General features: G+C 37.1%; 1 protein-coding gene across 1 annotated transcript in view; it reads right to left on the bottom strand.

The window, feature by feature from the left end:
* Positions 1-1,285: 1,285 nt before the first annotated feature.
* The window catches only part of PCMTD1 (protein-L-isoaspartate (D-aspartate) O-methyltransferase domain containing 1), a gene marked incomplete at both ends in the record, with an annotated part of 37,791 nt that continues 21,792 nt past the window's right edge, over positions 1,286-17,284 (bottom strand). The window contains 3 exons of the mRNA XM_080695151.1: positions 1,286-1,653; positions 10,314-10,437; positions 12,434-12,605. Of these exons, the coding sequence (XP_080551277.1) occupies positions 1,286-1,653; positions 10,314-10,437; positions 12,434-12,605 (664 nt within the window). The remainder of the gene's footprint in view (positions 1,654-10,313; positions 10,438-12,433; positions 12,606-17,284) is intronic.

Genomic DNA, 17,284 nt, shown 5'->3' with positions numbered 1-17,284 from the left:
ATTTATGGCATTTACTACCTGTTTTATCACTGATAGGCTATGTAGCTTAAATATGTAACATTAGCTTAAGTACTTAACATTAAGAAGAAAAAAAAAAAAAGGAAAACCGTAATTTCAAAGAAACATTAAGAGATATGGGAGGTTAAGTGAATATGCTGTAGGTCTCAAAGATTACATGCTGTGATTCTGAACCAGATTTTCAACATTACAAGGTGTCTACATAGAGTTTCTGTGACTATTTCTTATACAAGAAAGACCCAGAGCATATGGGTATGCTTAGCCTACTTTGTCAAACATAAACACCAGATAAATGAACAGTCCATTGGCTGAAATACATCAGCGAACCACACCCACTCTGGCCTGGCCACCTGGTGGAGCCCTGGACAGAGTGGCAGTGGCTCCTGCTTAAAGATTCACTTGCTCTTTACATTATCATTCAGACAGGACAATGGTTTTTATTTTTTAATTAAATACTTAATACAGTGAACTCCAGAAAAAAAAATTAACCCTATATATACTATCTTTGAATATTCTAGAGTTAGGATAACCTCATCATTTTTAAATACTGAAAATGTAAAAAGTCCATACAAATTAAGAGTTGTACATACTTTCTACTTAAAGTATATCCACTCGCTGAGCTCTTAAAATCTCTATGAGAGAAGCAGGTATTTTCCCTGTGTCTTTTGGCAATAGATTCAAAAGCAAAAGTTGCAGGGCTATAAAATTTCATGAAATTTGTGTCTTTTTAAAGCTAAATTACTCAATATCATGTAGTATTATTGCACTCATATATTGCCCGGAATTTATCTACAGAAACTCAGCAATAGTGATTGCAAAAAAAGTAAGGTAAGTAGGTCTATAAAGTATCTGATTTCCTTATTAAAGTTTCCAGAGAGGAAATGAACACAACTGCAATTCAAATCAGATAATATAAGCTTAACAATTATTTAAACCTTATATAAAATTAAATCTAACCCTCATCACTACAAATCTGTAGGGAATCAGAAAAAGATGCACAGGTCACAAAGTCTTAACTATTGTTGCATTCCACTTTGAAATCACTGCGTTTAAACAGAATTTTCCCAAGATTTAAAGAAAAATAGGTTTTATAAAAGATTTTTTAAATCACTGAATACATAATTTTTGTACTACCAGAAACAAGTTATATTTTTTCCACTATGATTCATTCTGATACAGCAAATGATTCTGTCTTTTAATTCCTAAAAAGCACTACATTTTCAAGACTAAAGGGATCATCAGTAGGCATTTTTCTCCTTGATTCAGATTATTTGTCTCTAAAATATGTCAAGTAAGCTTTCAGGGACTCAGGCAAGGGCAGCTTCATGATCTTCTCTCTCAGCAGGTTCTGTGGGGGCTCCTCTGGCTTCATGGCCTCCCCGAGATCCTTCTCTTCCTCTTCCTTGCTGTCTTCTTCCATTTTCTCATCCTCCTCACTGTCTAGAGGCTGAGGAATCAGCTGATTACCCACAAAAACATAAGTGTTAATCCTCTGCTTAACTCTCTTCCTTTTCCTCTTGGGTGGAGCCCTCTGAGAAATCCCCTTGGCCTGCATCTCGTCATTTATGAAATTTCTAAGTGTGCGCCGAATGTAAATACGAGCCAAGTCCTGAAGATTCCTGACAGCACAAGGAGCTAAACACAAACAAAAAAAAAAAAAAAAAGAAAAATTATATACTGTTCATTTCTTCACAGAACAAAATATGGTTTATTAGCAGTTTTTTGTTTTGTTTTTTGTTTAGTTTTGGTGCCAGGGATTGAAGCCAGGAGCGTTCTACCTCTGAGCCACACTCCAAGCTCTTTAAAAAATTAAAAAGTTGTTTTGAAACAGGGTCTTGGTGATTTGCTGAGGCTGGCCTCGAACCTAAGATCTTCCTTTCTCAGCCTCCCAAATACTGGGATCAAAGGTGTGCAGCATACCTGGCTTGTTAGCAAATTTCAGAAAACACAAAAACTCTAAACTCTTGACTTCTGAAGTACTTATTACATTCAAGGTACTAAGGAGCGTATAGCACAGAGGTGTAAAGGCACAGAAATTGAGTGTGTGTGTTGTGGTGTATGAGCATAAAAGTTCTCTGGAAGGATAAATAAGAATTTAGAAGCAGAGTGAGGAAGAAGCAGAACTTGAACCACACAATCTTTTCATTGCTTCATGTTTGAATCATAAGGACTATCTATTCACAACTGCTGAAGCAGCACTGGAAGAGTTGCTTCTGTCTGAATTCTATCACACACAGCTTCTGTGTCTCTTTCTGTCCATAAACAAGGAGACCTGGCCCATGGCTTCCACAGCCAAGGAAATGCCACTGACTCTGCTTACACCAGTGCCTCTTCCACCAGGCACACCTTGGAGGTGGAGCATGCTCCCTGCTGTTCTACTCCTCTCTCAGACCTATGAGTGCTTTTGACCAAGGCCACATGTGCCTCTCCCTAACCCATTTCAGTACTCCACACAGAGAAATCCCTGTGTCCTACCTGAACCGGATTTCTCCTAGTTCTCACCCCTAACGAGATAAAATTATTACCCCAAATCCTTCTCAAATATCTAAAAAAAAAAAAAAAAAACTAAATAAAACATAATCCTGTTCATTTAGGCAGCATTTAAAATATCTTCAATTGTTTCTCTTCTCTCTTCCCTCTTCCCCCTTGGAGCTCTTTTCTGGATACCACCTTTGAAAAGCTGCTGTGATAACATCTGTGGAAGGCCCATCTTCACTTCGCGCTGGGAGCTGTGGGGAAGTCAGCCGCCAGCTCTCCAGGGCCGCACAGGCCTGGCTCCAGCCCCACACACTGTGCCTCCCAGTTTTCCAAGCCCATCCTTGGGGTTAGGGTTCCAACCATCTATCAGATGCCCTGCAGTAGGAGAGGGGGCTTTCTACTGGCCATTGGTGGTAGGAGACTTAACAGCCTAATTCAAAGAACTCTTAGATGTAGCTACTATGGACTACAGAACTGCCTCTCAGGCTATCTTCCTTCCTAACCCTCCACTGAAACCTGAAACAGAAAGCATTCAAAAGAAATAAACTGGCACGTTCAGCTAGAAAGTGATGTTTTTCTACTGGTCTGGACTTGCTCCCATTTACCTGGAGTGGAAATCAAACCAACATCAAGAATCTGAGTTCAAATTCTGCTTCTGCCACTAACTAGTTTTGTGAATGTGGATAATAACAGCAGATGTGTGATATCATCCCTTACATGTTAAAATGTACAAAACACTGCCCGCTCTGCTTCCATTCAAAACTGTTCAATAAATTATTCCATATTCATTCAACAAATATTTGTTAAAATTATAGGCCAAGCACTTAAAAACTCATCTAGATAGAATGAATGATTCAGACTACAAAAGTCACTGCACTCGTGGCATTTCTGTGGTTGGGGAGGGGGATGTAAACAAAATCGACTCTGGGAAAAATATGGGATAAAAAATTAAACAACAAAAAACCTCACACGAGTCATAGGACAGAAATGAACTTGGGAGTATGGTTCCTTTTGAATAGGAGGTCACAGAGTTCTCTCTGAGGAGGTTAGGTCTGAGTCAGGATCTACATGAGATGAGGCCACAGTCATGGAAGTATCCTGGGCAAAGGGAACAAACAGCAAAGCCCTGACAGACCCTGGAGCTCCCCATATTGAAGGAAGGAACCAAGGCTACTTTAGACGGAGCAGAAGGCCTGCCCAACACCTGGGTGATCTCTGATACACAAGTGGTAGTTAAAGATGGAGAAAAAGGGTCACATTTCAGATATCTTTTCAAGACAAGATAGATAGTTTTCTGGGGGTCATGAGGGGAAGTGTTTGGCATGAGCAACTAGGCAAAAGCTAGTGTCAGTTACTGATGTGACAGAGAGGACACAAAAGAGATGAAAATGTGTTGTTTGTGTTAAACCTGAATGTCTATTACTATCCAAGTGGAAACTTCTTGAATAATAACTACATCTTCCATATAATAACTTAATACTAAAGAGACTGAAGTAGGGCCTAGATGAAATGCTGACTGCAGAGTCAACCATGCCTTTCTAAAGTTAAGCGCTTAGATCATGACTCTGGGGCCCAGCTGCAAGGCCAGAGCCATGGCGACATACAAAGACCAAGAGCTAGAGGAGAGTACTTGTTTTCAGAGGACTAAACCTGCTGGTTCTGCAAAGGGAGGGGGTGGAGGAAAACAAAGTTTTAGAAATTACAAAGAACCTAAGAAACAGAAGCTTTTAGCCTTTTCATCTGGCCTTGTTCTTAAACCTCTCTCTTGTCAACCTGACTCTATTCTTCTGCTGTCAGCACTGTCTGCACATCCAGTGATGAACCTTCCAATCTAAACCATTCCAACACCTGAACTTCACAAACAGTGCACTGGGCCCAACATGGAGGAGCGCTCAGACTTGCCTGGATTGGCTTCAAACACCCAGAAATCCTGAAATGGCATCCACACAAGCTCTATTTAAAAGTTCCAGCACAAAGACATTTATTTAATTTTCTACCCTCCCCATTCAAATATTACTCATATTCTCTATTCCTCAACAATTCCTTGGTTCTAACGCTTCCAGTTATGAGTAAAGATTTAATGGAATGGACAATACTAATCCTAAGTCCTATAAAAATTTTAAATTTAAAAACTTTCATATCGAAATTACAGCTTCAGTGATCTCTACCCCACAAACTTAAGTTCCACTTGCTCCCAAAGGACAGGCTTCACAGGGACCCAGGGACTAGCATTTCCACGCTCATTTATTAACAAAGATCTAGAGTGCTTCCCCTGGGGTTGGACCTCACAAACTTGTGTTTTAGGCTTGACCTAAGAAAGAACAAACTCCATATGGTCTCTTCTACCTCTAAACATTAAACAATATATCCTTATTTTTTAGAACTTAATCTATACATACACATAAGTAGAAGCACAGAAATAAGACTGTGAAGCTGAATACAAATTACTGGTGGACCAGAGTAAAAATTTTAACTCCATTATAATAAACCACTTAATATGAGTGATTTTATTGCTATAAGATATATTTGTCATTGAATTTACACCTTTTTTAGGAATTTTTTAATTTTGGTATTAGCATTGTTTTTTTATTTTAACTTCCTATAATGAACAGGGTAACATCTTTGAACAGAAACCTATTTTAACTTGAACGAAAAAGAAAACTTGTTATTCTCCATATATCCTATAAAATGTTGGTAAATAGCAATTTTCATAACATTTTTCATCCTGTGAATATACTATATAAAGCTTTTATTTTTTAGAAAACACTTGAAATTTTTTTCTTTTTTCTTTTTTTTTCTTTTTGTGGTACTGGGGTTCCTAGAAGCTCTTCTACCTCTGGGCTAAGCTCCCAGACCTATTTTTTTATATTTTTATTTGGAAACAGTGTCTCTTAAGCCAGCAGGGCTGGCTTCGAACCTGCGCGATCCTGCTGTCTCCGCCTCCCAAGAGGGGATTACAAGTGTGCGCCACCACGCCCAGCAAAACACTTGAAATTTCTAACTCATTTTATAAATTGCTATTGGCAAGCCAAGTGTGGTGGCGCATGCTCGTAATCACAGTACTTGGGAGGCTGAGACAGGAGGATCACAGGTTCAAAGCCAGCCACAGCTACTTCATGGGGGCCTTCTCAACTTAATAAGACCTTGTTTCAAAATAAAGAATAAAAAATAGGGCTGTGGCTGGGCGTGGTGGCACACGCTTGTAATCCCTGCGCTTGGAGGCTGAGACAGGAGGATCGCATGGGTTCGAAGCCAGCCTCAGCTATTTAATGAGGCTTTCAGCAACTTAGTGAGACCCTGTTTCCAAATAAAATATATTAAAAAAAGGTCTGGGAGTATAGCCCGGAGGTAGAAAGCCTCTGGGCTCCACCCACAGTACCACCAAAAAAAAAAAAAAAAAAAAAAAAAAAATAGGGCTGTGGGTGTGGCTCAGAGGTAGAATTCCCCTGGGTTCAATCCCCAGTATTGCAAAAAGTAAATAAATATAATAAAAATAATAAAATAAATAAAAGTATAATAAAGCTGGTTGTGGTGGCGCACGCTTGTAATCCCCGTGCTTGGGAGGCAGAAACAGGAGGATCGCACAGGTTCAAAGCCAGCCACGCTGGCTTAAGAGACCCTGTTTCCAAAAATAAAAAAAGTATAAAATAGGTCTGGGAGTGTAGCCCAAAGCTAGAAGGGCTTCCAGGAACCCCAGTACCCCCCCCCAAAAAGTATAATAAAAATAATAAAATATATTGCTTTGTCAACTATTTTTTCTCCTTTTATTACAGGAACTTTAAGTATATACAGAAAGAGTTAACATAATGTATACCTGACACACTGCTTTGACTTTCTCATGGCCAATCCTAACCTCTTCAACACCCCACTGTCTTCCCAATCTCATCCCAAGATGATCTAGATGGAAACTTTTGGCACATTTCATCTTTAAGTATTTCAGGATTTTTTTTCCTTTTTTTTTTTTATTTTGGCTAACCACATCCCCACTTTATTCCATTTAATTGAATTTTTATTTTACATTCATATTTATAAATATTCATCTCAACCAGTGAGTTTTATCAGATGAGGGGGAATAGAAATTGCTCCATACCTTTCTTAAAGTACAACATTATAAAATCACATTTAAGCTAGGCATTTGGGATGCTGAGACAGGAGGATTGCAGGTGTGAAAGCCTCAGCAAGCAATGATATTCTCATCAACCTAGCAATACCCTGTTTCAAAAAATAAAACATAAAATAGTGTTAAGGGTACAATTTGGAGGCAGAATGCCCCGGGGTTCAAACCCCATTACCATACACACACACAAAAAAAATACGTAGTATCAAATCATATTTACAACTAAGACTCTTAAAAAAAACTAAATTAGAAAACTATTGGATAAAATAAAGAGTAACTGCTGATAGAATTCTGAAACTTTTAGCAATATTGGTTACAAAGTAAACCACTTAAATAGATGTTACACAAAAACCCCAGGAGACTACAGAAATGTACTTACATGTGGTAATGTGCTTCCAGTTAGGCCACTATCAAGGTCAAACTATGTCCAAGAATTTTCTTTATTACTTTTTATTACTTTCTACTTGGTTATGATGAATTAAAAATTAAAATGTCACAAATAAACTATAATTCTAATGTTCACCTGATTCTGGTGCTATATAGTGCATTTCTGTGTCCCAGGATATACCCAGAATATACTCCTTCTGTGATTAGACTGCACTAAGTTTGAATTTAATGTTCTTCTCCAGTAACTTCATATTTCTAACATAATGAGTGTCTGCAGTACCACAAAAAAATAAGATAAATTATGAATGTTTCATAAATTTTTAGAAAAGAGTGCTTATCTCATTCTACATGAAATTAAAATAAGAGCAGAGTCAGAGTTTAGGAATTTTATGAACTCTTTGACGGTGGCTTCCATTAGAGAAGCACACTCAGCAGGCCCTCTCAGGGTCCAAGTGGACCAGCCTTCAGACCACTGATATTCCCAGAGAGCAGCACACCAGAGGTTCATGGCCCAGCATTACCTCACAGACTTTTCCCCAAGGCAGGGGATAGCTTATACAGTATGTGTGTACAAAACAGCTGGCCATGTAGGTCTCTGCAGCTCCCCCAGTATCGACACACCACACTGCTAGCTTTGGCCCATTCACGTATTGAAAAAATAGATCCCCACAGCAGGAGGTGGATCAGTAACACCTATAAATGGATGGGCAAGTCTGTCTGATTTAAAAGAATAGACCTAAGCTTTTTTCTCCCACTGACTTTGCTTGGTAATGAAACTGACATTTCAATCCCTAGCTATCCGACCCCCAAGTCCCTCTCTCTTAGTGAGCTTGGGATGGAAGCTGGGCATGGTGGTGCACACTTGTAATCCCAATTCTTTTTGTTGTTGCTGTTTTAATTTTTTATTGGTGCATTGTAGTCATACATCTTAATGGAGTACAAGATGGTAGAGGCATACATGCACATTATCACGCAATTAGCCCTTACACAATTCCCACCCCATTCCCTCTCCCTCCTTCCTTCTCATGTTTGGCTTACTGATTGACTTTAATATGTTTGTTAATGTACATCATGTGCATTAGAGAATTTCCCTCTTCTCCCTCCCATCCCCTCAGGTCACCTTATTTTCTCATCTATAGTATCTCCTTCTTCGTTAAGAGTTCCTCCTATAACCCATTTTCTCCCTAGCTTTCACATATTAGACCCTTGAGAGGCTGAGACAGGAGGATCAGAGGTTCAGGGCCAGCCTCAGCTACTTAAGTGAGGCCCTCTGCAACTTAGTGAGACCTTGTTTCAAAAAAAATAGGGCTGGGAGTGTAGCTTGGAGGCAGAATGCCCTTGGGTTCAATTTCCATTACTAAAAAAAAAAAAAAAAGAACTTGGGAGAAAAAACCATGTATAGATTACCGACCTTTTTCAAAACTCCAACACCACTTTTTGTTAAGCACTTTTTTGAGTGCTGGGGATTGAATCCAAGGGAATTCTACCTTCACGCTACACCAGCTTTTTTTTTTTTTTTTTTTTTTTTTAAATAGGTCCTCGCTAAGTTGCAGAAGGTCTTAAGTTGCTGATGTTGGCCATGAACCTGGGATCCTCCTGTCTCAGCCTCCCAAGTATTGGGATTACAGAAATGTGCCACCATGCTCGGCTTAAGCAATTATTATATAAAAGAAAAGCAAGCATGTCACAAATATTATTCCATATAATTTTCTAAAACCATCACAAAAAGTCTTAACATAGTTCAAGAGGATAAAATGAATGCTAAAAATTAAATATTCTCTCTGTAAAGCTAAAATTCCTATGAAATAAAAGCAAACAAAATCAAGAGGTTTATTTTTGGTTAAAAAAATTATTTAACTGTTAACAAAACCATGATATACTCTAAATGAATTATTACTGCTACCTCCTTTTCTTTCTGAAGATCGTGTTAGTTGCAGCAAGGGTACCATTCCCTTCTCCTTAAAGCTTCTCTTTCTTGGTGCTCAACACCCAGTGCAATGCAGTCCCCCATCTTTCTGGTCCCTCCATCACCGATGTGTTTTCCTCTGTTTTCTTTCTAAACTCGACATATCACAGGTCCATTACAGGACCATTACAGGTCCATTACACCGCTCTCTTCACTTCCCCTGCATGGCCTCATCCATTCTCATCTGAACACAGCTCATAGTGCCATCTTTACGTTGAGGATTCTCAAGTCATGTTTCTGTTATGTAGCAGGCTTGCACCCCTGTGGCCATCTGACAAATTTGCATGGTAATAGACAACTCAAACATGACCAGAAGAAAATGTCTGCTCTTTCTACACCTATTTCCAAAACATGCCAGCCCAGTCTTCCAAATAATAGCAGTGGTGCCATCTCTCAGCAGGCCACTGAAAAGAAAAAATACTTCATTTCCTCTTTTTCCTCTGCTCCTGCTCTTCTGAACTTATTCCTGATCTGGGAACCAGCAAGCCCTATTTTACTCTAGAGCCTTTTGCATTTACTTTTTCTCTGTGTGGAAATGTTCTCATATCATTCCAACTATCATGTAGCTGTTGCCTCAGAAGAAAGGCCCTCTTTGCCACCACACCCATGGCAGATAAATGCTCTTCCTCACATTCTTCAAACTCAACACAAACTACAATAAATTCACTTTTGGTTTGACATGCCCTTCTTTCCATGTTCCCATGGAGGCAGCCAGCAATATACTGCACAAGGTCTTAAAAATGGGTGGGGGCTGTGGGTGTAGTTCAATGGTAGTGCACTCTCCTAGTGTGCAGTGCACGAGGCCCTGAATTTTATCTCCAGCATCACAAAAAATAAAGACAGTATTATTTACTTAGCTGTAAAGAAAAACAAAATTTTGTCTTCTGCAGGAAAATAGGTGGAATCTGAGAGCATTCTGTTAAGCAAAATAAGCCGGACTCGGAAAGTCAAAGGTCTTATGTTTTTTTTTTTTAACATGTGGAAGCCAGAGAGAACAAAAGAAAAGATAGGTAGTGAAAACAGGAGGAGATGAGTAGAATAGAGGAAGGAGACCAGAGAGAGGGGAGAACGGAGACAAAGAGGAGATACCGGGAAGTAAAACTGATCAATTTATGTTATGTGCATGTACAAATATGTAACAATAAATTTTGCTATTATGCAAAGTTATAATGCACTAATAAAAATAAAAACAAGACTAAATTTAAAAATTAAAATGGTGGATAAATTTACTGAATGCATTGTTGCATATTTAATTCCCTATTGTATGTAATTACAAGCATATGCAATCCCAAGCATATGAACTGAATATGTGTGATATTTAACCAGAAAGTTCAAAGATCTACTTACGGAGTCCCACAGAATCTGATTTGCCATTGTCATTCTTACTTGGTTGCACAAGTGGAGCAAATGAAACAGCAAGGATGTTTTTACTTTCCCAAGTGTTCTGTCCAGTTCGCATGATCTGTGTTAACTGTTTAGAGTAAAAAAAGAAAGATAATAACTATTCCTGGTAAAGTAACACTATAGACAAAATGTGCTTTAGAGGAATAATTGCCAACGGAAGAAACATAACCACATATACTTAAATGCAACTAAATTACTTTCATTTAAGTATTTATGAATTCAGAAGGAATAAACATAGTTGCTGTTTAGATGGATAATTCAAAGCAAATGAGATATTCAAATATGAGCAGGGGGGGTTGTGTTTTAAAAGTGAGGTCTAATATCCTTTAAAAATACTATAGTCCATATGTGCCACTGCATCCCAAAATATATTTCTGAGATATACTGAATCAGATTAAAGCATTATATTAACAAAATTATATTTTTATTATTGTACCAACAAGTTGAATTCATGAGGGTACTGAATTAGAAACTAATTCTAATCCCAGCTTGGTATTCCACAAATATAGTCATAAGAGACTAGGAGATTTATCAACTCAATAAATACTCATTAATAACCCTAGGCAAAAAATATTATCTCAGTACATGGCTTACTCAAATTGAATTAGTATCTTCAACTCAATATTATGAACAGTAGTAGACCACTGTTGTATTTTGTATTTGTATAATTATATAGCATAAATGTTTAATAAAATATAGATAAGGAAGTAATACTTTAAATATTTTAAAACATATAATTAGAAAGAAACAAAAAATATTACTTAACTGGAAGTGTAATCCTTGGAAGTGTCCAAGCCACGTTGTTCCAGGAATATTTCCACTAACTATTTTTATATTGTGCCTTCATGATAACTAACAATTTGCAACAAAGCACACTGTGTGGAAATGGTGAGACCCATTAACTTGCAAATGGCAGGTTGAGATGTCAGGGCCTAAGATACATAAACTCCACAACTGTCATGCTGGGTCCCGGGGAACCTTACATAATCTACTTCTACTAGACAATTAGCTTGGATTTAGACTAATTTATTATGAAAGACCATTATTTCTCTGAAGTATGTTTTTATAAATTAAAGATAGATCCGGGCATGGTGGCGCATGCTTGTAATTCCAGTACGTGGGAGTCTAAGACAAGAGGATTGCAGGTTCATGGCCAGCCCCAGCTACTTAGTGAGGTCCTCCACAATTTAGTGAGATCATGTTTCAAAAATAAAAATTAGGGCCGGGGGTGTAGTTTGGAAGTAGACTGGTCCTGGGTTCAATTCCCAGTACCACAAAATAAATTACTTAAATAAATAAATGAGTGAGTGAATATTAAAGGTAATTTGCTGTTAAAAGATCCTGCTGTCTGAATAAATTAGCATTTCACATGTTTATTAAACCTAATAATTACAAACCAAGGTAAGAATTTAAAATTTTAAAAAATGCTCATTAATAGCTGAAGAATGCTTTCAAACAACCCTAGATTGTACTGTATGAAGATTTAAAAATTTGTTTTCTTAGCTTATTTTTTTTTTAAGGGGTTCTTTTTTTGTCTTTTTTTGGACTGGGGATCGAACCCAGGGTGGTGCACTTGCCAGGCAAGCGCTTTGCCACTGAGCTACATCCCAGCCCCAAAATTTTATTTTATTAATGATGTTACAAACAGGATTTCTTTTTACTATATTCAAAAAACTGAACACTGGACACTGAGCAGCTGGTGAAGGTCATCACGGTCACCTGAATACTTTCCAGGGGAGGAAACTAGAAGAGGAAGTAACTTGTTCAATATCTGTGCACACATATACACACTTGCCTATGTACACATACTCACACACACACACTCAGCCAGCGGCTGACCATGAATGAAAGCCAAGGCTCCTTTAATCATAGTGGGTTATTTCTACATCACCTTTCCAAAAATAACTGAATCTATTGTTTTATTCATATACATAAATCTGTGAAGAGTATTTCTTCTTTAAAAGTTAAAATACATCTATTGCTTTCACTAGCTAATATCTCCCCAATCTTAAAGTGCTGCGTATATGTCCTGTGACACTAAGCAAAAGGACAGTGGAAGGTACCTGGTCCTCTATAGGCATAACTAGAATGCCTCCGACTTTCAGTAGTATTTTCATGTAGTTTTCATGGTCCTTCTGGACTCCGGCTCCACAATAAATTCGATCATACTGATGACTGTCAGATGCTATCTGGAGGCAATTACCAACCACAAATGCAGGTTCACAAAACTCAAATCTACATGGAAAAACAAATATATTTTTATTCATTAAAATAGTCACTCTAAAATTACCAAAATTCAATCTTTAGAAATAGTGAAATTACCAGAATTAATTATAAGGATAAAATGACTATAAAATTTAATTGAAGTATCATATTTGACTTAAATATCAAATTGATGAAGCTCAACACTGACCCAGTGTACCATTTTGTCATCATTGATGCAGGGTATGTGCTTTCAAAACATTAAACTACTTTGGCCATACCAAAACTTCACCGAAAGCTTAAAACATAAACAGAATGAGAAGTCCACTGTAAGAGCAATTCTGTGATGCCCCACCCCACACTAAGCCAGGCCATGTCCAGGGTCTCCTTTACTGTGACTTTTCTTTGGCTCCTCATGCTTTTCAAGTCTGTCTTCTATTATGTTGCTCCCTGATGCACATGCAAAATGATATATGATAATGTTGTGAGTAATAATGATCAACAAATGAGAAAAGGTTTCACTTTAGATTGTCTTTTCAAAAAAAAAGTTGGCCAACAGAAATAAGAAGGGCTCTTATATAAGTACTCATCTTTGACATTTGTGGTTGAAGGCTAACAGTGGCAGAGGTTTGTCAAAAAGAGATGTCAGTGAGGGAGGGCCTCTTAATACCCACGGTTGGGCAGCACTGCAGAACTGACAGAGAGCAGAAGTAATGTTGCCTTTCCTTACTGCTGCTGGCTCCTGAGATCTCCCTAAGTCACAAAAGACACCCCAGACCACTTTTCCTGGTTACAGTGTTGGTTCATGTACACAGAGTTGGGCTCTCACAAACTATCCTATTTAATAGACTTATGCTTTGTTTCTTAGATATTGATAAATCTGAAAACAGACTAACATGTAACATAAAAATAAAAGCCCCAATGTTCTAAGAAATAATCCTTTTAAACTACTTATCATTTTAAGTTGATTATAGTTAATGTGACCATACAGAAAAATCAACCTATTACTTGAAAATGAAATAACTTACATCAAAAGCTTTGGCATGCAGTAAAATATGATACTGGGTTGAATCACAATCTCTTTTTTTTTTTTTTTTTTTTTTTTTTTGCAGTACTGGGGATGGAACCCAGAGGCATTCCTGCTCTGAGTGACACCCCCAGCCCTAATTTTTTATTCTTTATTTTAGAAACAGGGTCTCACTGAGTTGCAAGGGGCCTCACTAAGTAGCTGAGGCTGTCTGCGGACCGCGATCCTCTGGTCTCTGCCTCTTGAATGCTGGGATTACAAGAATGTGCCACCACGCCTGGCCATCACAATCATTTTTACTTTGTAAAACAAATCCTCTCCTACAATAACAATAGTGGACTTATTATACTAGTGAGTTTTCATTAAAATTCACTAAAATATAGATACTTTGTGAATATATATATATATATATATATATATATATATATATATATATAAAGAGGAATTTGTCAGAATTATGCTCTGTCCTTAATTCCTAACTTCCTGATGGAGAAGGGTGAGGGAAGAATGGAGAGAGGCAAAGACTGGAGCCGCTATACTCTCATCTGCACACCCTCAAACTAAACCAGTCCAAGTCCCATTTTTCTTTTCCTGTAGCTGCTCACATTTTCCAAGTCTGTCTTCTAATATTTTGCTCCCTATTGTATAGAGTAAGTCCAAACTAACAGGCATGTCATGTGCAGTCTTTATGATTGCTATGGTTTGATTGCGGTGTGAGTATATCCTGAAATGGCCTTAGCCCTGGAAGCCTGATCCCTAGTCTGGCAATGTTGAAAGGTGGTGAGATTAGGAGATAGGAGGCAATTAGACTGTGGAAAAACCACCCTCAGAAGGGACTCGTGACCCTCTTATGGAGGTCTGTAAGGTCTCAAAGGCCCAGATTAGTTGTTAGAAATTGAGGCCTCTTCCAAGCGTGGTGCTCACCTCTCTCCAACAAGCCCACCATGCAATGCCATTATCACGACGCACCACAAGGTCCCTCCAGATGCTGCTTTGAGAGCCTGGACTTGCAGACTCCAAAACTGTGAGCCAAAACAAACCTCTCTGCCTTCTAAAGTAACCAGCCTCAGGTATTCTACTATCATAATACAAATAGACTATGGCAATGATTCTACAAAGTACCCTTCAGACTCATTTCCCAGCCCTACCCCAACTTGAACATACTATGCTGCAGCCTAACAGAATTACTTGTTCTAATTTTTTATGAGGATAACTCACTTCATCAAATTTGTGGTAACAACTGGTTTTTTAAAGTTATTTTCAATAACTTCTATGTAAAAATCTTCACCTTTATAAAAACATTTTAAATTATTTAATTTGATATCAGTTATTTAATTTGATATCAGTCTTAATAGTTTTCAGGATGTATGTGAGCATGGAATTTAAATAAATCAAAATATTTTAAATTATTAAACTTTTTCATTAAATCTGTTAAATCACCCAGGCATGGTGGCGCACGCTTGTAATCCCCACACTTGGGAGGTGGAGACAGGAAGATCGCGCAGGTTCAAAGCCACCCTTGCTGGTTTAAGAGACCCTGTTTCCAAATTTAAAAAAAATAAAATAAAAAAATAGGTCTGGGAGTGTAGCCCAGAGGTAGAAGGGTTCCATCCCCAATACCACCAAAAAAAAAAAGTCTGTTATATTTACAATTTTAAAAGCTTTTTACTAGTTAAAATACAGGGTAGTTTACTGAACTAATACCAAGGAAAACACACTTACAGATAAACAAATTACAATTAAAACCTCTTTTGAGATTAGTGATCTTATATATAATTTCATCACAGCAAAATAAACTAAAAAGAATTTAGTGCTTCACTTTAAAATAAAATGACTCTTCTGAATCTACACTCTGTACACTACACTTGATCTCAGACACTAGGACAGACTTTGAAACAAAGTCTGTGTTCTGACTGCAAAGGTATGTTGTGGGCACATACAAACATGAAGCAATAAATCCAGAGTTGTGTGTAATTGTAACCCACCAATAAAAACATTTCAGAAATAAAATCACTGGTCAAGTTACCTAAGAGTAGTAATTGCACAGTTCCTCCAGTCAATTAGTGCTTATAATTCAAAACAACAATAAACACTTTAAACAGAAGAAACAGGATTCCTTAAGAATGAATATAAAAGGAAACTGACAGACCTAAAGATGAGAGAAAGGTTCCCTGAGAAACACTAGCTGTGATCTGAGAGACAAGACAGAACAATCTAGAGCCACACTTTAAAATACAACTCATCAAAAGTGAGCTGGGGTCTAAGTATAAAATTTACTTAAGTTTTTATGTGCCATTAGTCACATAAAAGGAAAATACTAAGCAACTGCCCTTCTGCTTATTACAGGTAAAAAGGCACTTCAAATACTTTCTTCTTTACACAGCTTGTTCCTCTCAAACATTTTTCTGTTATATCTTTGAATATTTATTCTGAATTTAATTGTATCTCCATTACCTGTTATGGTCCTCAATATACATTACTAAATAAGTAAACCATAAAAGAAAAATAAATGTCTTAACTTTTCTTGCTATCAACTATAAACATGAACCCAAATTTGACAAGTTAAATATGATAATCACAACAATCTCAAGTTTGGAAGGAAAGTTTGTCTAGAAACAGAGCTACATAAAAAGTACATGTGTATGGTACTCTCTGTAATAATGTAATAGTTCATGCATTACTAAATTGGCTATTATAATAACTGCAGCTTCATGTTACAGTAAATATACGTTTACCCCTAACAAGCAAAAAATGGCAAAATCTAAAAGTTAAAAACAAACTGTTGTCTTTAATAAATAAATCAATTGTCATGTTAATTTTTGTCATGACAATTTTTGTTTTTTGTTTTTTATTTTTTTGCCTTCCTAAAGGTCTCAAATAAACTACCCTTACTATTCTAGTAAACAACTTGAATGGTTTCCCTTCTGAGGTATATCTACTTCAAACTAAGGAATTTCACACTATCTTACTTCAATCTAGTATTATCAAAAATCAGTGCAGAGAAAAATCAAATCTATAGTACATACTTTCTATAATATGTACTAACAAATGCACAGTCTTTACATATTTATTTAACTTATTAATTTCCTTTACTAGCACACTCAAAACTTTTCTTGAATGTAAAACAATATTCCAAAAGGATTAGATTTCTAGATATGAGTATCTTAAAAACTGAAGAATGTGTTAAAGAAGTGTTGGCATTACAAACATCTAGAAGATACAGAATCCATAAGCCAAACATATTACAAGAAAACTGTAACAGTACCAATTTAGTAGTATAAGATAAATGTCTACTTGAGATAGTGCCCCACTTGGGGTTTATTATAACTATGGCTTTTTTTTTATCCATAATACTTTCACACTAAAAAAAAAAAAACCTCTCAAATTGCATGCTATTAATATATTTTTTAAAACTTATAAATGGATCGGAGATTAACTTTACTAATAAAAAAACTTATAGTTATGATTTACTATTTTTGGCTAGGTAAAAAAATCTTAAGCCGGGGGTGGTGGCGCACGCTTGTAATCCCCATGCTTGGGAGGCGGAGACAGGAAGATCACACAGGTTCAAAGCCAGCCGTGCTGGCTTAAAAGACCCTGTTTCAAAATTTAAAAAGTGTAAAAATGGGTATGGGAAGAGTATCCTGGAGGTAGAAGGGTTTCCAGGAACCCCAGTACCACACAC

This window comes from Muscardinus avellanarius, assembly GCF_963383645.1.
Source record: "Muscardinus avellanarius genome assembly, chromosome: 4".
NCBI classification, from domain to species: Eukaryota; Metazoa; Chordata; class Mammalia; order Rodentia; family Gliridae; genus Muscardinus; species Muscardinus avellanarius.
The sequence above is the reverse complement of the archived record's forward strand: the minus strand, read 5'-3'. Positions and strand labels throughout refer to the sequence as shown.